This window comes from Pelobates fuscus, chromosome 6, assembly GCF_036172605.1.
Source record: "Pelobates fuscus isolate aPelFus1 chromosome 6, aPelFus1.pri, whole genome shotgun sequence".
NCBI lineage: Eukaryota > Metazoa > Chordata > Amphibia > Anura > Pelobatidae > Pelobates > Pelobates fuscus.
Genome location: NC_086322.1, coordinates 263,341,083 through 263,358,014, shown reverse-complemented (window position 1 = coordinate 263,358,014; position 16,932 = coordinate 263,341,083). Strand labels below are relative to the sequence as shown.

General features: G+C 37.4%; 1 protein-coding gene across 1 annotated transcript in view; it reads right to left on the bottom strand.

The window, feature by feature from the left end:
- TNS4 (tensin 4) overlaps positions 1–16,291 on the bottom strand; it is a 28,554-nt gene extending 12,263 nt beyond the window's left edge. The window contains exons 1-6 of the mRNA XM_063459065.1: positions 16,228–16,291; positions 13,086–13,693; positions 9,949–10,345; positions 8,289–8,719; positions 4,979–5,065; positions 4,038–4,151 (exon numbers count right to left, since the gene is read on the bottom strand). Coding sequence (XP_063315135.1) covers positions 4,038–4,151; positions 4,979–5,065; positions 8,289–8,719; positions 9,949–10,345; positions 13,086–13,638 — 1,582 coding nt within the window. The 5' untranslated portion in view covers positions 13,639–13,693; positions 16,228–16,291. The remainder of the gene's footprint in view (positions 1–4,037; positions 4,152–4,978; positions 5,066–8,288; positions 8,720–9,948; positions 10,346–13,085; positions 13,694–16,227) is intronic.
- Between the last annotated feature and the right edge of the window lie 641 nt (positions 16,292–16,932).

Below are 16,932 nucleotides of genomic sequence, written 5' to 3'. Positions count from 1 at the left end.
TAGAAACTCTATACAAAATCGGCTAATATGTTAAGTTACAGTCAAGTAGTCCAGATATAAACATGGTTCTAATACATATAGAGTTAGATTATATCATAGGTCAATAAACAATAATCATATATTTTCTAACATCTCAATCCATTTAATAAAATGTTGATGTTTATGTATAAAATGGGGCGAGGAACTCATCAAATCTTTTTCCATACGCAGCTGGAATAATAATTGCTCATTAAATTGTCTCCTTTGAAATAATGAACGGGACTTCCATTGTCTTGTCTGCTAAAAAGCAGTGAATTATTAGACATTTAGATACAGGGGAGGAAACATTCCAGTTTAAATGCAAAAGAGCAATATCTGGGCCCTTTCCAATTGAAATATTAATGAGGAATTCAACACATCAAAACACCAGTTCCAGAGGCATTTAACTAAGTTACAATATCACAATATATGAATGAGAGACCCATCTAAACTTCCGCATCGCCCACAATGTGGTAGTTGATCAGGATACATCTTACTTATTTTATCTGGGGTCATACACCATCTATACATTATCTTATATTGACATTCTATTATGTTCAGACAGTGGATATTTTTTCGAATATCTATAAGAGTAGCACACCAATCATTATCAGTAAAGTCAATCTCTGATTCATTTTTCCATTTGTTTGTCTTATTTAATGGAGTTTGATCTAGACCAGGGGTAGGCAACCTTCGGCACTCCAGATGTTGTGGACTACACCCCCCATAATGGGGTGTAGTCCACAATGCCCTTACACACATAATGCTGGCAAAGCATTATGGGAGGTGTAGTCCAAAACATCTGGAGTGCCGCAGGTTGCCTATGCCTGATCTAGACTATAAATCAGTTTGGTAGATTTTGAAAGAACTTTTTTAACTTTTGAATAAGTGAAAATCTTCTTAATAAAAAAATAACTTTGTGAAGAAGATTTCAGTAGTGATAAACCAAGAAAATTCTTTATTCTAAGATAGGTAAAGAGTTCTTTATTAGGAAGAGAGAATTTAAGTTGTATCTCTTGGAAAGACATTATTAAGTCATTCTGTATCATTTCTTTAATAAATCTACGGGACCTAGGCCAATTTTGAAGTGATATATCCAGCATATTATCTTCCAAAACTTCCAAATGAGAGGTATTAATAACCCTATTAGAAATTTTCAGGCGCTTCTTTACAAGATCCCAAGCCCCAACCATTCTAAGGCCAGATTCACTAAAGCAGCTTGTGGCAGGACCACAGAAAATCCGATAACAGATGTTTTATATTGTATTCCTTGAGTCGATTAACTTTTGAAAGCAATCGAGTTGTGTTACTGGTTGCCAGAATTCAGTATTTAATTGTGGTTAATAGAATATCCTACAATTTTATAAATCACAACTTCAGAATTACAGCGCAATAAAGCCCAATAAAGGGTAAACAGACGCGTAGTGTGATAAGAGTGCTGCAAATAGTTATCAAGGGATGCAAATATTTGATGAGGATTGCAACAATTGAAGGTGGGTAATGAAATTCTGTGAAACAGATTCTCAAGAAAGAAATAGCCAAATCTCGTTATTGGTTTGGCTCACGCGTTCCGTTTACTGATGGGTGAGGCACATTAATGAGAGTCCTTATCAACTGCAAAACAAGTGGATTATGAGTCATGGTGAGTCAGGCACTAATAAATACTTTTTTGCAGTGGGAGAGAGATACAGCCATATCGAATTCCCTTTTGGCAGAGTTCTGACTAATATTTCTCTTATCTGTGATTATACACTTAAGATGTATTGTCCACTTTCTTTTTCTTTTGATCTACGGAACTGACAATCATTCCACTTGATCTATACAGGATCTTAAAAATTGGGCTGATTTCACTTTTAAAGAAAATAAAAGCACAAGTTGTCATTGAACCGGATAATTTGTCAATCACATGTTTGTATGAATTTGGCTCAGATTCTCGTTGAGAGGATATTGATATATTGTTGTATATGTCTGTATCATACGAGATATCACTTAATTGAATCAGCCACAATCTTTACTCTTACCCAATCTTTACACATGAAATCATTCAATATCTTTCCTGTGTATAGGAGTGTATATATGCATTTTATAAATATATATTATAGAAAAGGGCATTTAAGGACTCGTCTTGTACAGTTTTTTTGTTTTTTTTTTTATAAAAAAGTGTTTGAGACAAAAAAAAAAAATCAGACAAAGGATAGCAGACACCTCTCAAATCACAAGCACAATGTAATAGGAGTGTCATTACATCATTTCAGTTGAATGTTTATATAATTTCAGCTGTTGGTCTATCCTGCTTGAAGCGCCAACATTTTTCCAATTCAATATTAGTTCTCTGGTGAATATATTGACATGATATTTTATACTTGTGCTTTGCAAAATCGTATATCCTATTTTTATGTGACTAATTTAAGTCAAAGTCAGGGTGGGTATAACCCAACACACAAAATAAAGCCACAAAGGGCCAGGAGAACAGTGGATAAGGGTATTACTGGACCTTAGAGTGGCCGGGCTTAACATACACAACACCACAACACAAGGAAATGGATTGTCAAGAAACAAGCTGAGGCCAGGGACTATAGAGGTACACAGCGTCGATAAACTAACCAAGGTCAGGGATACAGAATGGAGAATAGTTGAAACAAGCCAAAATCAATTAAACATTAACCCCTTAAGGACCAAACTTCTGGAATAAAAGGGAATCATGACATGTCACACATGTCATGTGTCCTTAAGGGGTTAAACACATGTAAAGCTCAAGTATGTATAGGCCTTGATAGCCTTGCCCCCAAATGTGGGTAGGTGTCGGCATGATGATGGCATGAAGTGTTCGGCGCTTAATGCTGTCATGAAGGGGCAGTGCTACAGCGTCTGGTGTAACGCTGGCAAAGATGTCTGATGGTGTGAAACTAATGTGGTACCTATTTGGGAAGGTAAGGGCTCAAGATATGCAGTGTAGCACAAGGGTATGTACCCTTACAGTCATGTGTGTGTGACACAGTCTTAATTGATATACTGCAGTGTCTCCTGCACCTTTCTTGTTTGGTTCTAGATTGTCATAATGTGTTAAATAGATCTTACATGTAGTTCTCGTGGAGTTGGAGAGGTGACTGTATCTGAAATGCCCATATCTTAACAGGACACTAGATGATTGATAATTGCATCTATTGTTTTGCACTTTGAGGACAGCAATGGTGAGTGGACCAAGGACACTATCTTTCAGATGTATAAGGATATATCAAATAATGTAGTATAAAAGGGAAAGCAAGTAATAGTGATAAAGTAAGTTTGGCATACGAGGATATGAGATCAAAATGGCACTGCTCAAATTACATTACAGTCTAAAGGAATTTGATTTAATTACACGAAAGGTAGAAGTTCAATGTATCCAAAAGTGAATATATGATATGCTTTAACGTAGGCGTAAAGGAAACAGTGAGCCAGATACTTCAAATAACAGAGATGTACAAGGTTAATCACTGAAGAGAGAGTAAATTCACAGTGAATTTCACATTTTGGGCCAAGGTAGTTAAACTGGAAGGATTGACTTAGGGAATATTTCCAGTTCTGCTATTGTACCTCAAATGTGAAATTTACTTTGAACTCTTACTTTAGTGAATATCTTGAAGATGTTGGTTGAGATGAGGGTGGATGAATACCAAGGTAAATTTTTGAAGGACATCAACTACTTTTGGGGACTTACTAAATGATTGGAGAAAGTATGAAAGGAAAAGCACTCCATATTAACAGGGCAGTCGTGGATAGATCCTGCAATTGAGAGTTGTAGGTGACAACACAAAGAGAGATCTTCTTAGAAGGTTTTATCAGAGCAGGATAAACCATAAGGTGACCCTAGGTGGCTGCCTGGGGGCCCAGAGGTTAGACAGGGGCATCAGAACCATGAGCTTGCTTGGGCCACTTTACCTTCCTTATGTGAATTTGTGGGATCTTAACCCTTCTCTGGATATTATATCTTCTACATGTATTTTAGGTATACTTTCACTGGAAGCACATTTGTTTACCTGTTTTGGATTGTACCCCAGGGACTTTCATGGCTAGTCCAAAGGACCCCCGGAAGGTTGTGCTGTCTCTGATAAGAAATGTTCCAGGTTCTTTGTCCTTCAGAAACTCAATAGCTGAAGAAATATCAAAGTATACACACAATGAATTAGACTACACAAATATCTCTTTAACCTTAATTTTATTTTAAACTGCATTTTATTAGTTATGAAAATGTTGGGTGATTCTCTAGCTGATTGAGGCTCTCCTATATCTAGCTTCATTGAATATCTCGGATTTACTAATCAGACCATCGTTCTGATTTATGCCCATTAGTACACCCCTGGGCCTAAGAGAGTCACTGAGCATCCCTGCTGCCAATCATGGCTCAAAATAAAACATACCCCTGTTTGTTTGCATTTCCAAATTCAAAAATAAGAAGAGTTTAGTGAATTACACAGATGTTTGTGATTTGGAGCTCTACCAGACCCACGTGCATTTTCACTCTTTTATGAAGTCAGTGTTCTAGGTAATCATGTGGTTAGGAATAATGTTACTGAAAATTCTCAGCATGAAGTTTGATCACATGGTCATCAAAGAATTACAATTATTTATATAGCACTAACATTCTGCAGGCGCCATACAATAGGTAAACAAGACAAACACTAAATTCAAACAACACATGATTGACATATTGGAACAGTCATTGAAGAGGACCCTTGACAAACAAGCTGACAATCTAAAAAGATGAAGGAGAAATACACAAAGGGAATTACGTGATCTGTATGTTCCCAAAGAATGGCAAGGAGTTGTTTAGGAGGAGGGAGCACACAAGATAGCAGAAGGAGGTTATAATGGATGAGGCATTAAGTGGAGAGCTGGTAGGCTTCTCTAAAGAAGTGTTTTTTGAGGGATATTTTAAGGGACTGCAGAGTACAAAATTTCATAATAACGACTACCTTACCTTTGTCTCTTGTAATGCTAGGCTGGAACCACTGCTTCGAAGTGGCCATTACAAATTTCATGCCTGTTTGCCCCTCTCTGTTGGAACCTACATGAATTTCAAGAGAATACAAAGAGTCAGAATTTCCCAAATTTCTAAACAAAATTGAAATGTATTTATTGCTTGCAAAAAAAAAAAAATTACCTAAGGCAAACTAAAAGATCCAATCTGAAAATGATACATTGCCCAAGGGAAATTATATAAATTATTTACGGATTTTCTAATTTTGCAACTATTTCGACAGAATGTCACATTAATATGTCTTCCTTACCTACCTGCAGAAACATTCGATAACATTTCACCATTCTTGAAGTCACACAGGGTTATACAGTAAAGTGTGAATTTAAAGTGACATAAAGGCAAATTTCAAATGTAGATAAATGTAGATGAAATGATAACATAGTTGACTTGGAGACTTTTTACAATTTGGCTATTTTGGCCTACAATGCAAAATTCCTTTAGAACATTTCACACTTTGATGCACAACCTGGATAGTTATAACCAGCCAGTACAGGAATGTAGGATGGGAAAAGCGATTATTTGGTGCACATAAAGATTTGAAGGGTTTGAAACAAACATTAGCCTGTAAATCATAACTTGTCAGTACTCCGCTATTTAAAGGGGATTAACCCTTTACATAAATTAAAGGAACACTTTAGTGATAGGAATACAAATGCGTATTCCTAAAGCTATAGTGCCCTATTAGCTGTTTAGGCCTTTTCTCCCTTGTTGCATTGATTTCAGACTTACCATCTCAGCCAATCCAAAGTTTTCCCATATCTTTCCCCAAACACTGTGCAACACCAGTCAGATGGACCTATAAGACCATCTGACAGAAACAGTTTGACGCTGCTATTTTGGAGAAGCGCCACTGGAGGCATTAAAACCCTGCAACGTGATATTGCTGTTCCTGCAGAATGGCAATGTTTGTAAGCAGGCAGGGACATAGCACACAGATCACTTCATTGCGATAGTGCAAACTTCTTGCCTCAAAAACAACAGCGAACTGGGGCGGGGCCTGACCGCAATGGAGGATAGACGTGTTTTGGACGAGCTCCTCCACACTCTCGTTAAAAAAGGCCTTTTCACAGCCCTATAGCCCTATTGCCCGACACAGGGGCAGCACCAAGCGAGGTCCAGGCTGCCTGACCCACCTGAGATGTGGAAAGGTGGTCGGCGGCTCACTGACAGACTGCAAGCCCCGCCGAGGCAAGAGCGGCCTACTACAGGCCGGACGGAGACGGCGACCAAAATACTAAACAAGCGCTGCAAGCGAAGTCATCCCCCTATGCGGGTGCCCCGTTACCCCCCCCCTAGGACCGGTGGGGGTGATCCCGGTCCATTATCGACAGCCACCCCAAACCGGGCAAGTCAGCGGGCTGAAACCGCAAGCCTGCGACTGGTCGACCGAGGCCTAGCCAAAATGGCGGCGGCCACATGGCCCCCGAGCCCCGACGACGATGATATCCTCACCCGGCTGGATCAGCACTTTCAGGATTTCTGGACAAAACTCGAAGGTATACTGCACCAACAGACCCCACCACAACCACGTACTCACCCACTCAGTGGCCTGCAACAGTCCGCAAAGACGGGGGCTCCCACAAGGCGGCAGACTGAGGGGCGCACCTCCCCAAAGCGGAGAAAAGCGACACAACCACGGAGGCGCTTCACCTGCCGACCCCAAACCGCGAGAAAGCATCCACGAGGACAAAGGACACCCAGGAGACAGAACATCTCAGCAGCGACGGGCCCCCACGCGAAGCCCAGGCCCTCAAGACGGAACAGGGCGCATCAACAACCACCAACCACATGGTATCAGGCGCAGGACAAGCAGCTGGAAGCCCAGCATGAACTATCCCCACATGGCAGCCCTCAGCCCAGCAGGGGTATAGGATGAGCGGTCGCCTGCCTATGCTGACACATAAGGCTGACTCCCAGGACAGACTACCCCACCGTTACCAATGATACAAGGCTGAGTTACATATTCTTTTTCGTTTTATCCACAGAAGTTTACATGCTTCTGCTAGCTCAAATGTGTGCTTTTGTACTATAGTGAGGTTATGTGGTGAGAGGGGAGCACTGTAAAACTGCAGTACCTTTTAGCCACGCAGTGATTTCTTGTGTATGCTCTAGCTGTCATTATTTAGTTTGCCTATATATTCATAAGCTTTCAAAATGTTCCTAGCTTGTTATATCTTTCTAAAAAACTACTAACTAACTGTCTTACGCTTTAAACACCCGTATAATGCTTGTTTTAACTGTCTTGACTTAGGCCGACTATATGGGATATAGTGCCATTAACTGGTGCCTTTCAAATGCTTGATATATAACACTAGCCTGTATTTCCTACAGTGGCTACACAAGCCTGTTTATAACTCGCAGACACAATCTTGTACTTTATCTAAACTTAAACCTACTCTGCATCACTAACGTTTAAACAAAAATGTGCCGGCAATCTTTCTGTTAATGTAAAAAAAAAAAAAAATGTGCTGTACCATCATGCCACTCATTGCAATGCTATGAATATGCCTGCAGTTGCTGTCGTGGCCCTGCACGCTTGTCTGTACCTAATATGCACATGCAAAAATAAAGAATTTAAAAAAAAAAAACAACAGCGAACTATATTCTCAGATGCAAAAAAAACATTAGATGGACCCCTCTAACCATGTTTAAATTCCACTGAAACCATTTATTTAAGGTAATTCTGAATGTACAAAATAATAAGGTCAAAATATTGTTTAATAGCAAACACGTCGGTCTGTTTTATCTATTTTAAAGAGGCGCTCCTATAAAACTTAGATATGCTTGGTCTTCATGCATAAGACAGGGCCTACAAAAATATTGGCCTGGTGAGCATAATAGAAAAATCTAGGCCTGCTTAAGCAGACTCCTTCCAAACTCCCGTGAAGGACAGGAAAAAAGACTGCCTGATGGAAAGGGGTGGATCTATTTATACCAATTTCTGCTGTGAGGGGAGGAGTTAACAAATAAGTTAATGCTGCCATGTATGATCAGAAAAACCATGTTGCACTATTCCATTTTTTTTATTTTTTTTATTTTATAAACCCGCAGTGTAATGTTCTTATTAAAATAATTTGTTTATGGAAGTCCTTCCTTAGCAGGAAGAGTTGTATTCTAAACATAGTGTTAATTATGATTACCGGTATTTTTCATGACCGTATTTAACAGCACATAGTAGAGCTAGACTACTGTAAGCTTGACGTTCCCAGGCTTTGTTAGGAACACCAGTCACATAAAACTGTAAACTTACTGTCAGAAAAGGTTGAGATGGAAGAATCTGAGTAGGTCTTATTCGCTCTATTGAAACTGGAGGAACTTTTTCGTCTTTGGCTTCCATGGAAACTTGTCGAAGACATAGAGGATCTGTCTTGACTCTCTGGGCATCCATTTACAAGCAGAATAGGGATGTCCATGCTAGAACTGGCAACTGATGCAGGGCAACTGTTGGCATGACCCTTTGTAGAAAGTCGTGAAAATGTCTTTGACTGGTTGGCTATCATAGACAATGCTGGGTGACTGCAAACATCTGGGTTCTGGTCAAAGTAATGTATGGATGAAGAAGGGGACATCATTCCTGGGCTGTTTAGTTGGGAAAATGATCCCAAAGACCCGAAGGGACTTTCTGCTATTCTTCCAGGCAATTGCTGACCATCAATTTCATCATTGAGAAGTGACTGGGTACTGTAAAGGTAAACAATTTTTAATATATATATATATATACACACACACACACATTTTCAGAGAAACAAAACAGAATACATTAAATGTAACACATACTGAGTTTTATTCACTAAATCAAAAATCTTCCTCATTCATATCTTTGTCGGTTGAGACTTAATAATCGTATTTTTTTACCATTACACCAGAAATCGCTTGGAACCTTTGTTTTGTTTTTATGTGTTTAAAAAAAAAATGGGCATATCTAGAAATGCTTCATTTACAATAATAGGAATTTTATTACGTATTCTTGATTTCGATTCCTATTCATGGCAGCATCATCTTTATTCGTTGCTGAACTTTTGAAGCATAATATACCTTTTCTGATAACATTGCGGGCAAATTGATGATTAACATTTTTTTTTCTAATCTACATTTTTTCTAATCTGGTTCACTCAGATTAGAGAAGAGAATATAAATATCACATGGTATATGCACACGTTGTATTAATGAACGGCTCAACCCATAACCAGTAACTTTATATGGTGTATTTTGTTTATTTTTTTACAATAACTTCATAACTTCCAAATACAAATTCTTCTGTGTTATATTTGAAATATTTACTAGCCATCAACTAGTTATATGCAGAGATACAATTTCATCTTACAATACGAATTGATCATGTTACGTATAACAGACAGAGTAATTAAGGCTGTTTAACCATGAATAGGTCTATCTTGGACAACACAAGGCAAAGCACTAAAAAACATCAGAAGCAGATAACAGAAGAAATATATTTACATACTCTGTGATCAAAACAGCTGATGTCTACAAAAAAAGCATTGTTTCTCTGTACCTATCAACATGTCTATTATTAACGGTCAACTAAATTACTTTTATGTTTCTGTCCAGATAACACTTATCAGTCATCAAATTCTTAATTTGTATTTCTCAACCATTCCTCTTCTGCTGCAAAATATATTAATTGTATGTACCTATCATCATGTTCCTTATTAGATATTAAATGCATTGGCTTTATTCTGTACTTTAATGTAGAACTTATCTGTTGTCAGATTTATGATTCTGTTAACATGGGCGGTTATTGACCCAACAATTTGCTTATATGATTATCTCTAAAATATTTGTTTGGATTGAAGCGAAACTCTCAGAACACTTTTTCATACAATGTATTTATTATTACAACTCTCCTATACCAAAGTTCCTCTAGTTTACTAGTTTTTATCTTAGCTCACCTTCCCAGAATGTAGCTGGTATCAGAACCTGGACTGTTGGACATGCTGGAGACGTCATAATTTCGAAATTGGTACAGGGGATTCGGAATGTTTTCTGAACCCACGGATGAAGAAATGTTGGCATTATAATGGTTCAATCTCTGATGTGGGATGGCAATACCCTCTGAGACCTGGTTGTAACCTCCAGTAGATGGGCTTTGGTGTCGATCCAGATGTCCATTTACATGCGAATGAGTCTCATTGAAGACAACATTGCCATTAGTTGTACAGTTGTCTCTTTGAGTTCCTCTGGAGATTAAGATGCCTTCGGAATTTGGAGTAGGACTTGCTGATCTTTGAATGTTCTCATGACAAACATTTCTTCTGGGATCACTATGAACATTCACACATTTTATCTCTGGAAAAAAAGTGGAGGAAAATATAAGAATGGATTAATAGTGCCCATAACATTAATCATTATATCAGTAACACTCAATACTAAATGTGCATTACAAACTACCTTTGAGGAGAGACAAAGAACTATTTAGATTCTGTAAGTTGACACATTTTCAGAATTACTTAATTTAAATTAAAAGGGCATTAAGCTGAACATTTAAGGACAAAGTAAAAAAATATATATATTTATATTCGCATCCATTTCTTTTAGCTTTAGTCCCTCCGTGATTTGAAATAATTGCATTTCGTGAGATTCCAACATTTTCTACTTTCTGGAAATACTTCTTTTTATTTATTTATTTTTAAAATTATTACAGAACTTACATTCCTCTGAATCCTCTGCCAGCATTACCTTGACAACCAGCCATTTGTTCAGTAATGACTGTAAAAAGGAATGGTCTGCTGTCATTGAAGACATCTGAAGAGTCTTTATGTTAAAGCATGCTGGGGCCTGTAAGAGCTTGTGCTGTGTGTTCCTGAATACCATATCAGAGTAACAGAACGCAGCTGAACACAGATAGAACAGATAGGTTTTCCTGAGCAGTCCCAAATAAGGTCTACTTGTCAGGGGTACAACAGATGACCATCATATTTGAACCACTGTTGCCATGTATGTTGAAAAACAGACTTGTGCACGAATGATGAAAATTCAGCTTGGTCAAACCATTTTACCTGAAGACAGGACATTTTTCAGGATGCCTGCATTTTGGTCCAAAAAAACTGGGTTGGGAACCGAGTCAGAAGAACCAAAATGGGCCAATCAGTGTACTGAAAAATATTTAGATAATATAATATTTTATATACATTTTGCAGTAGACTAATATTAACATTTTCCTATCATTTGGCTTACAGATCAATTGAGATTATGTGACCAATAGAGGGGAAACAGGAGGATCATTATATATATATTTATATATATATAAGGTACCTTTCAGCTTGGAGTTGAGCATTCAAATGATCACCTGATCAGGCTAAATGTGGACGAATTGCAAAGTGACCTAAACAGACAATATTCCATAGTCAACTAGTCCTCTAAGCATTGTCATATGTTTGAGTGGTGGTGACAGACAGTGCTTTGTCTATGTTTAAGACTATACATTTTCTTGTTTAAAAACCCAACATTCCCCTGGGCTTTTTTGTGGCATGTCACTCGCCCTATAATACAAAAACATAGATAATAGAAATCTTTACTGCCTTAGGTTCTGTAATAGACAAGGTGACGCCTTAAAGAGGTACTGTCGCCCCCCAGCAAAAGAAAAAAAAGATCAAATCTTTATGAAATACTTTTATTGACTGTTTTGGAATTTCACTAAAATTCCAACCAAGTCAAAAAGGCTTTTTCTCTGTATTTTTCCTCCTCCTGAGACCTTTAGACAATGGGCGGAGCTGACACCATTGACGACTGCAGGGATTTGGAGCTGTCCATGACAGATACCACGGTCTCGAGGTACACTCCATAGATCTCAATGCTGTACTGGCCGTAAGAAGATGGCATAACAGGTAGGTTCAGGTCAGTTAGTTAAAATCACCTTTGCATGCCACCTGCCGGCCACCGGACCCCCATCAGTGATGTCACAATTGGGGATCTTTGCAAGTTATGCAAGGTCCCCAGATGGTGACAGTGCCGCTTGAAGTCTCGTGGTAAAATGGCCTTCTGTCAATAGATGCTTGTGCCATACATCACAAATGAACTCCTTGTCCAATATCAACCTTAACATGTTCCCACAATCCTTCATGTTATTTACATTACATCCGTTTAACAACTGTTGCCATATTATCTTAATGTCATGCTGTGTTCCACATGACATCAGAATCCCACCTTCCCCTGAAGGCATAATCCTAGAACATGTGATGATTATTCACGCGTGGGTCTTTCCCGTAATACAAACGTCTTATTTTGTAGCTGAAGCCAACTCACTGGGCTGGGTTAATTTTATTTGAACAAACTAACCTTCCAGGCATTACATTTCATCACTAACAACAACATAACAAGTCTCTACATCACTTCAACTATTTTTTTTTTTTTTTGCTAAACCCTACAGCTCCTACGCTATTGGTTTGTTGACTATGACTCTGTTTGTTTAAACTTAAAAGGGTGCATTAAAAGTTCTTCCTGTAGAAACTAAGAAAGCATTCACTGCTTTTAAAGAAGAGTCTGTACTTTGATAGCTGGTAGTTTTTTGTTTTGTTTTGTTTGTTTTGTTTTTAACACAATAAGGCACATTTTATAAAAAATGTTAAATGATGCACATCTACTTTAAGAATTATGCCCCAAATTATCTCAAAATCTGTCATGTAGTTCTGGCATCTACACATTAGGACAAGGCTAAAGATATGATATCAGAACCGAGTTACACTGACCAGTCCATATATCTATATATTGTACATAGCTCAAAGTGGAACAGAAACTTGCAATGGTCAACATTTCGGTAAAACATTGTTAAAGTTGAAAACCATTATGGAAAAACTGCCATCATTTGCTAATGTGTCTGCATTAATTGCCTGGGTTAGTTTAAGAAAAAAATATATATTTGTTATTACTACTATAACATAACAATTACATTTTTTTTTGCATATTTATAAGTGTACAGCACCTCTTATGGTATGGGGAATAATATCTAGATTTTACAGTAGTCAGGTTAACGAGGTGGTAAAAAGGGTTTATGCTTAATTTCTCTGCATCTTTTAAGACACATCCTTACCATGTGAACTTGACATCTTCGGAGTCTCTGGCTTGTATGACGAAGACACCTGACTTGAAGAAGAGAACTGGTTTGAACTATTATAGAACTGCTCAGTTTTGATTGGCAAGGGTTGGAATGTAGGATCCAACTGTAAAATGAGTTGGTTTAAATGATCAATGGAGATATCCAATGAAGGAGATATAGGGTCTCCTTCATCACAGACTTCAGTATTTGTTGATTGCTGTGCAACATAATTGTTGCGGATCATACCTCCTGGTACCCTGTTTTGTTCAGGCAGGCTGCTGCTGTGAGATCCTTTCTCTGCTACCCTGAAATTTGTTCCGTGGACAAGATTCTTCTCTCCATACACAGCTGTGTTGGGCAACACATGACCGTTGACTTGTGTTGCGACCTGTCCCGTATATCTCTCAGTGGTGAAGTAAGAGCATTTATTGTTCATGGAGATGCACATTGGATGTACACCTTGTCTGAAAGCGTCACTTTCATCCTTGGATGCCAATGAAACGGTTTGCCCCACACGCAACACATGATTGGGTATCACCTGGGACATGATACAATCTTCGATTTTTTGATAGGCTCTATCCTTCAATGGAAGCAGAAGGAACCTGAAAAGTATAGGAATAGAAATACATGATTTACACAGTTATGGTGACACTGAATAATGGTTTAGTCACTTAAAAAAATTCATATTGATAATACCTTGACAGTGTTATTGTAAGGCATGAGAAACAAAGAATGCTAAGAAAGACTTTTGAACTGGCACACCACCTTTAAGTGGCAATAATGATATAGTTCTTGGTTTGGAAATAGGTAACTTAATGGGACGTTCACCAGAGTAGCAGTTGGGCTCACTTTTACTCAATAATAGAGTCAATACCAAATAACTCTTTTAATTATTTGGTATTTAGACCCATTAGTATACTGTAAGCTAGTCGCTTGGCATGGCAACATTGGTATATACTGAAATGAATAAAACTTTGATGGGAAATTGTTTAAAAGCCATTCCTCGGAAAATGTCATGTAAATAATTTTAAAGGGGTACTTTAAGCATCATTACCACTACAGCCTACTCTAGTGGTTAAGGTGCAAAGAGTTTTCAAAGCTATCTGCCAGGTTAGTGTCAAACATTTTGACCTTTAGGTTCCCGAAGAAAAAAAGGGATTCTGCTTGGCAGCTTTCGCTGGGCGCCTGTTACTCAGTCTATAATGGCCTCTAAAGTTTGATGACAAATAAATAATTCACCTTCCGTAGTACCAGAGCTGCAGCAGTATGCCCAGTTTATCGGCGATGAGAGAGCCTGTGTTATTTGCCAGTGTGGTCTAAAATGGTTATGATATTTATTTAGAGTGCTATAATATGTATCACAGATGTGTGCATTCCTGAGGAAGGATGGGCTCAAATATCTTGAACCACACAAAACAAGTTACAAAAGAGATGCTTCTCAGAAAACCTTCTCAAAAAATATTTTCCCTTTATTTTTTTTGCAACTGCACACATTCGTCTGTACCAAACAACATCCACATGGTTATTTACAAAATTGTGAATTGGCCATGGAATTTAACTTTTGAAGACAAAATAATAAAATTCTATTTTGGCTGAATTCAAACCGAATAGATCCCGGTTATTTTTAGATCGATCAAATGGAAACAACAAGAATCATTTGAATAGCCGAATTAACAAAGAACACAGAGATGTAGTTAAATTAATCACCTAAATGTCAGCCAAATAGTAATGAAATAGCATGGAGGGATTAACAGATCTGGCTTTTTGTGAGCCAACAAATGGGTTTGACATAGCAAACGTCTGTTGGAAACAGTGGAACGTTTCACAAGCATTCTCCATTCCACTCTTGTAAACAGTGACTAGAACTCCTTATAGAATCAACAATTAAACAGACCACCTCGATAAACAACAATTCTTGATTTAGCAAATTAACCTTACAGTGAATGAAGGGAGACGCACATGTGAGGCATTTATTATCTAAGTCACCTATATAAATTAGTACCAACACTTTGTCCTATCCTCCTTTAAAAAAATTTGAAAATGGCATGTTTTTGCTTAGTTGTATTTCATATGCATTCTGTATACTGTATATTCAAACCATGTTGGGTTAAGATGCATCATAAGGAAGACGGAAAAAAATCCAATCATGCACATCTACTTAATCTTGCTTTAGAAAGGTTAAAGTCTGGTTTTAATATTGCTCCCTATTTCTCTCCAACTTTATAGAAATTCTTCTATTTGTCAAAGGCAGGCTACAAAAATGCTTAGTCTAGCCTTGAAGTAGGTATATTTACTATAAGTTGAACATATTCACTTTAGAATTGAGTATTTCAGTTCAACCCAATTCTGCAATGGAGGTTAATTTACACATCTCTTCATCTCTTCTAGAGAGCAAAAAATATCAATCAACTCATTTAAAAAAAAAAAAAAAAAAACACTCACCATTAGCCAATTTGAAAACGCTAGTATCTTAAAACTATTAATAATTAGCCATTTGTAGGCAAAGGATGTTAGCACTATAGATTCAGTACGAGAAGATCATTGAAAGCATCTTTAATACTTAAGTTGTCCTATAATAAAGGTGAAATAAAACAGAACTTTATATAACGTATAGGTTCGAATATATTGAAGGTCCTAAATGGCAAGGGAACAAGTTCTCATCTTTCAAAAGGTCCAGAACAACATATAAATTAGGAACATATTATCGATCTCAAACTTTACAGAAGCCAGTAATCATGGCTAAATGATATTTCGGCTTATAACCAAAAGAACCGAAAAAAAATGTTTTGCCTCTCACCAATTTAAACACTGAAAAAAATGACCATAATTTAAATTGGTGTAAGAAAATGGTATTCAAAAAGTATATAGGGATACACGCTTAATTTGCTACAGGCAAAAAAAAAGACATTTATTTTTTTTAAATCACCTTTAAACATAATCTTTGACAAGAAAAAATATATTTCAATAAATATATTTACACAACCGTAAACTTGTTATATATAAAAACAAGCACAAAAAACAACCCAAACAGCATTATATATATTTTCAGCATAGTAACATTTAAAAGGATTACAGTTTTTCCAAGTTAGAATTCTTTTTGGAAGTGTCAGTAAGAGTGTTAGCAAAGAAGACATACCTGAATTCTGCGTGAAGCTGCTCTCTTTCCTTATCTGTTACCAGAAGCTATCTAATGTTACACTAGATGTGTTTAGTTAGGGTGTATATATACATATTTATTGAAAGATACACCCTTAATTTAACCACTGCATTCCTTGCACAACTTGAGGCATCACGCCAGGTGCAGAAAGGAAAATCACCACTTTCCGCTCTCACAGAGTGTGGTTGGTGAAACAAGAGTTAATGCTTTCCTCCTACACTGAATGAGTCTTCTTGTAGCTGGAGGCGAAAAAAATAGACTGTGCACGCCCCTCTGGTGACGGAGAAGGGAGAGTTCAGGTGTGAAAAACTGTAAAGATAGACAAAAAGAAGGCGGTGTAGTAAAGATGTGCAAAACCTCACTGCATGGAAACAAAACAAAGCAGTAAAAACAAACGCATAGAAACGCAAGAGAGCATGGTACTAATAGCACTGTTTATTAATAATAAATAATACGAATTATACATTTAATACATTCAACAGTGCTGTAAAAGCTGTTTAAAGGACAGAAACAAGTCATTGTAACAAAATAAGTTTGGCATACACAAAGGGGTAACAAGCTAAGTGTAGAGTCTAAAAACCAAAAGATAGACCCTTAACTGTTTAGAACAAGTCCCATAATGCTTTGCTAAAATGAAGGCTGAGAAAACATCATAGGAATTAGACATGTCTTCGGAAGAACTGC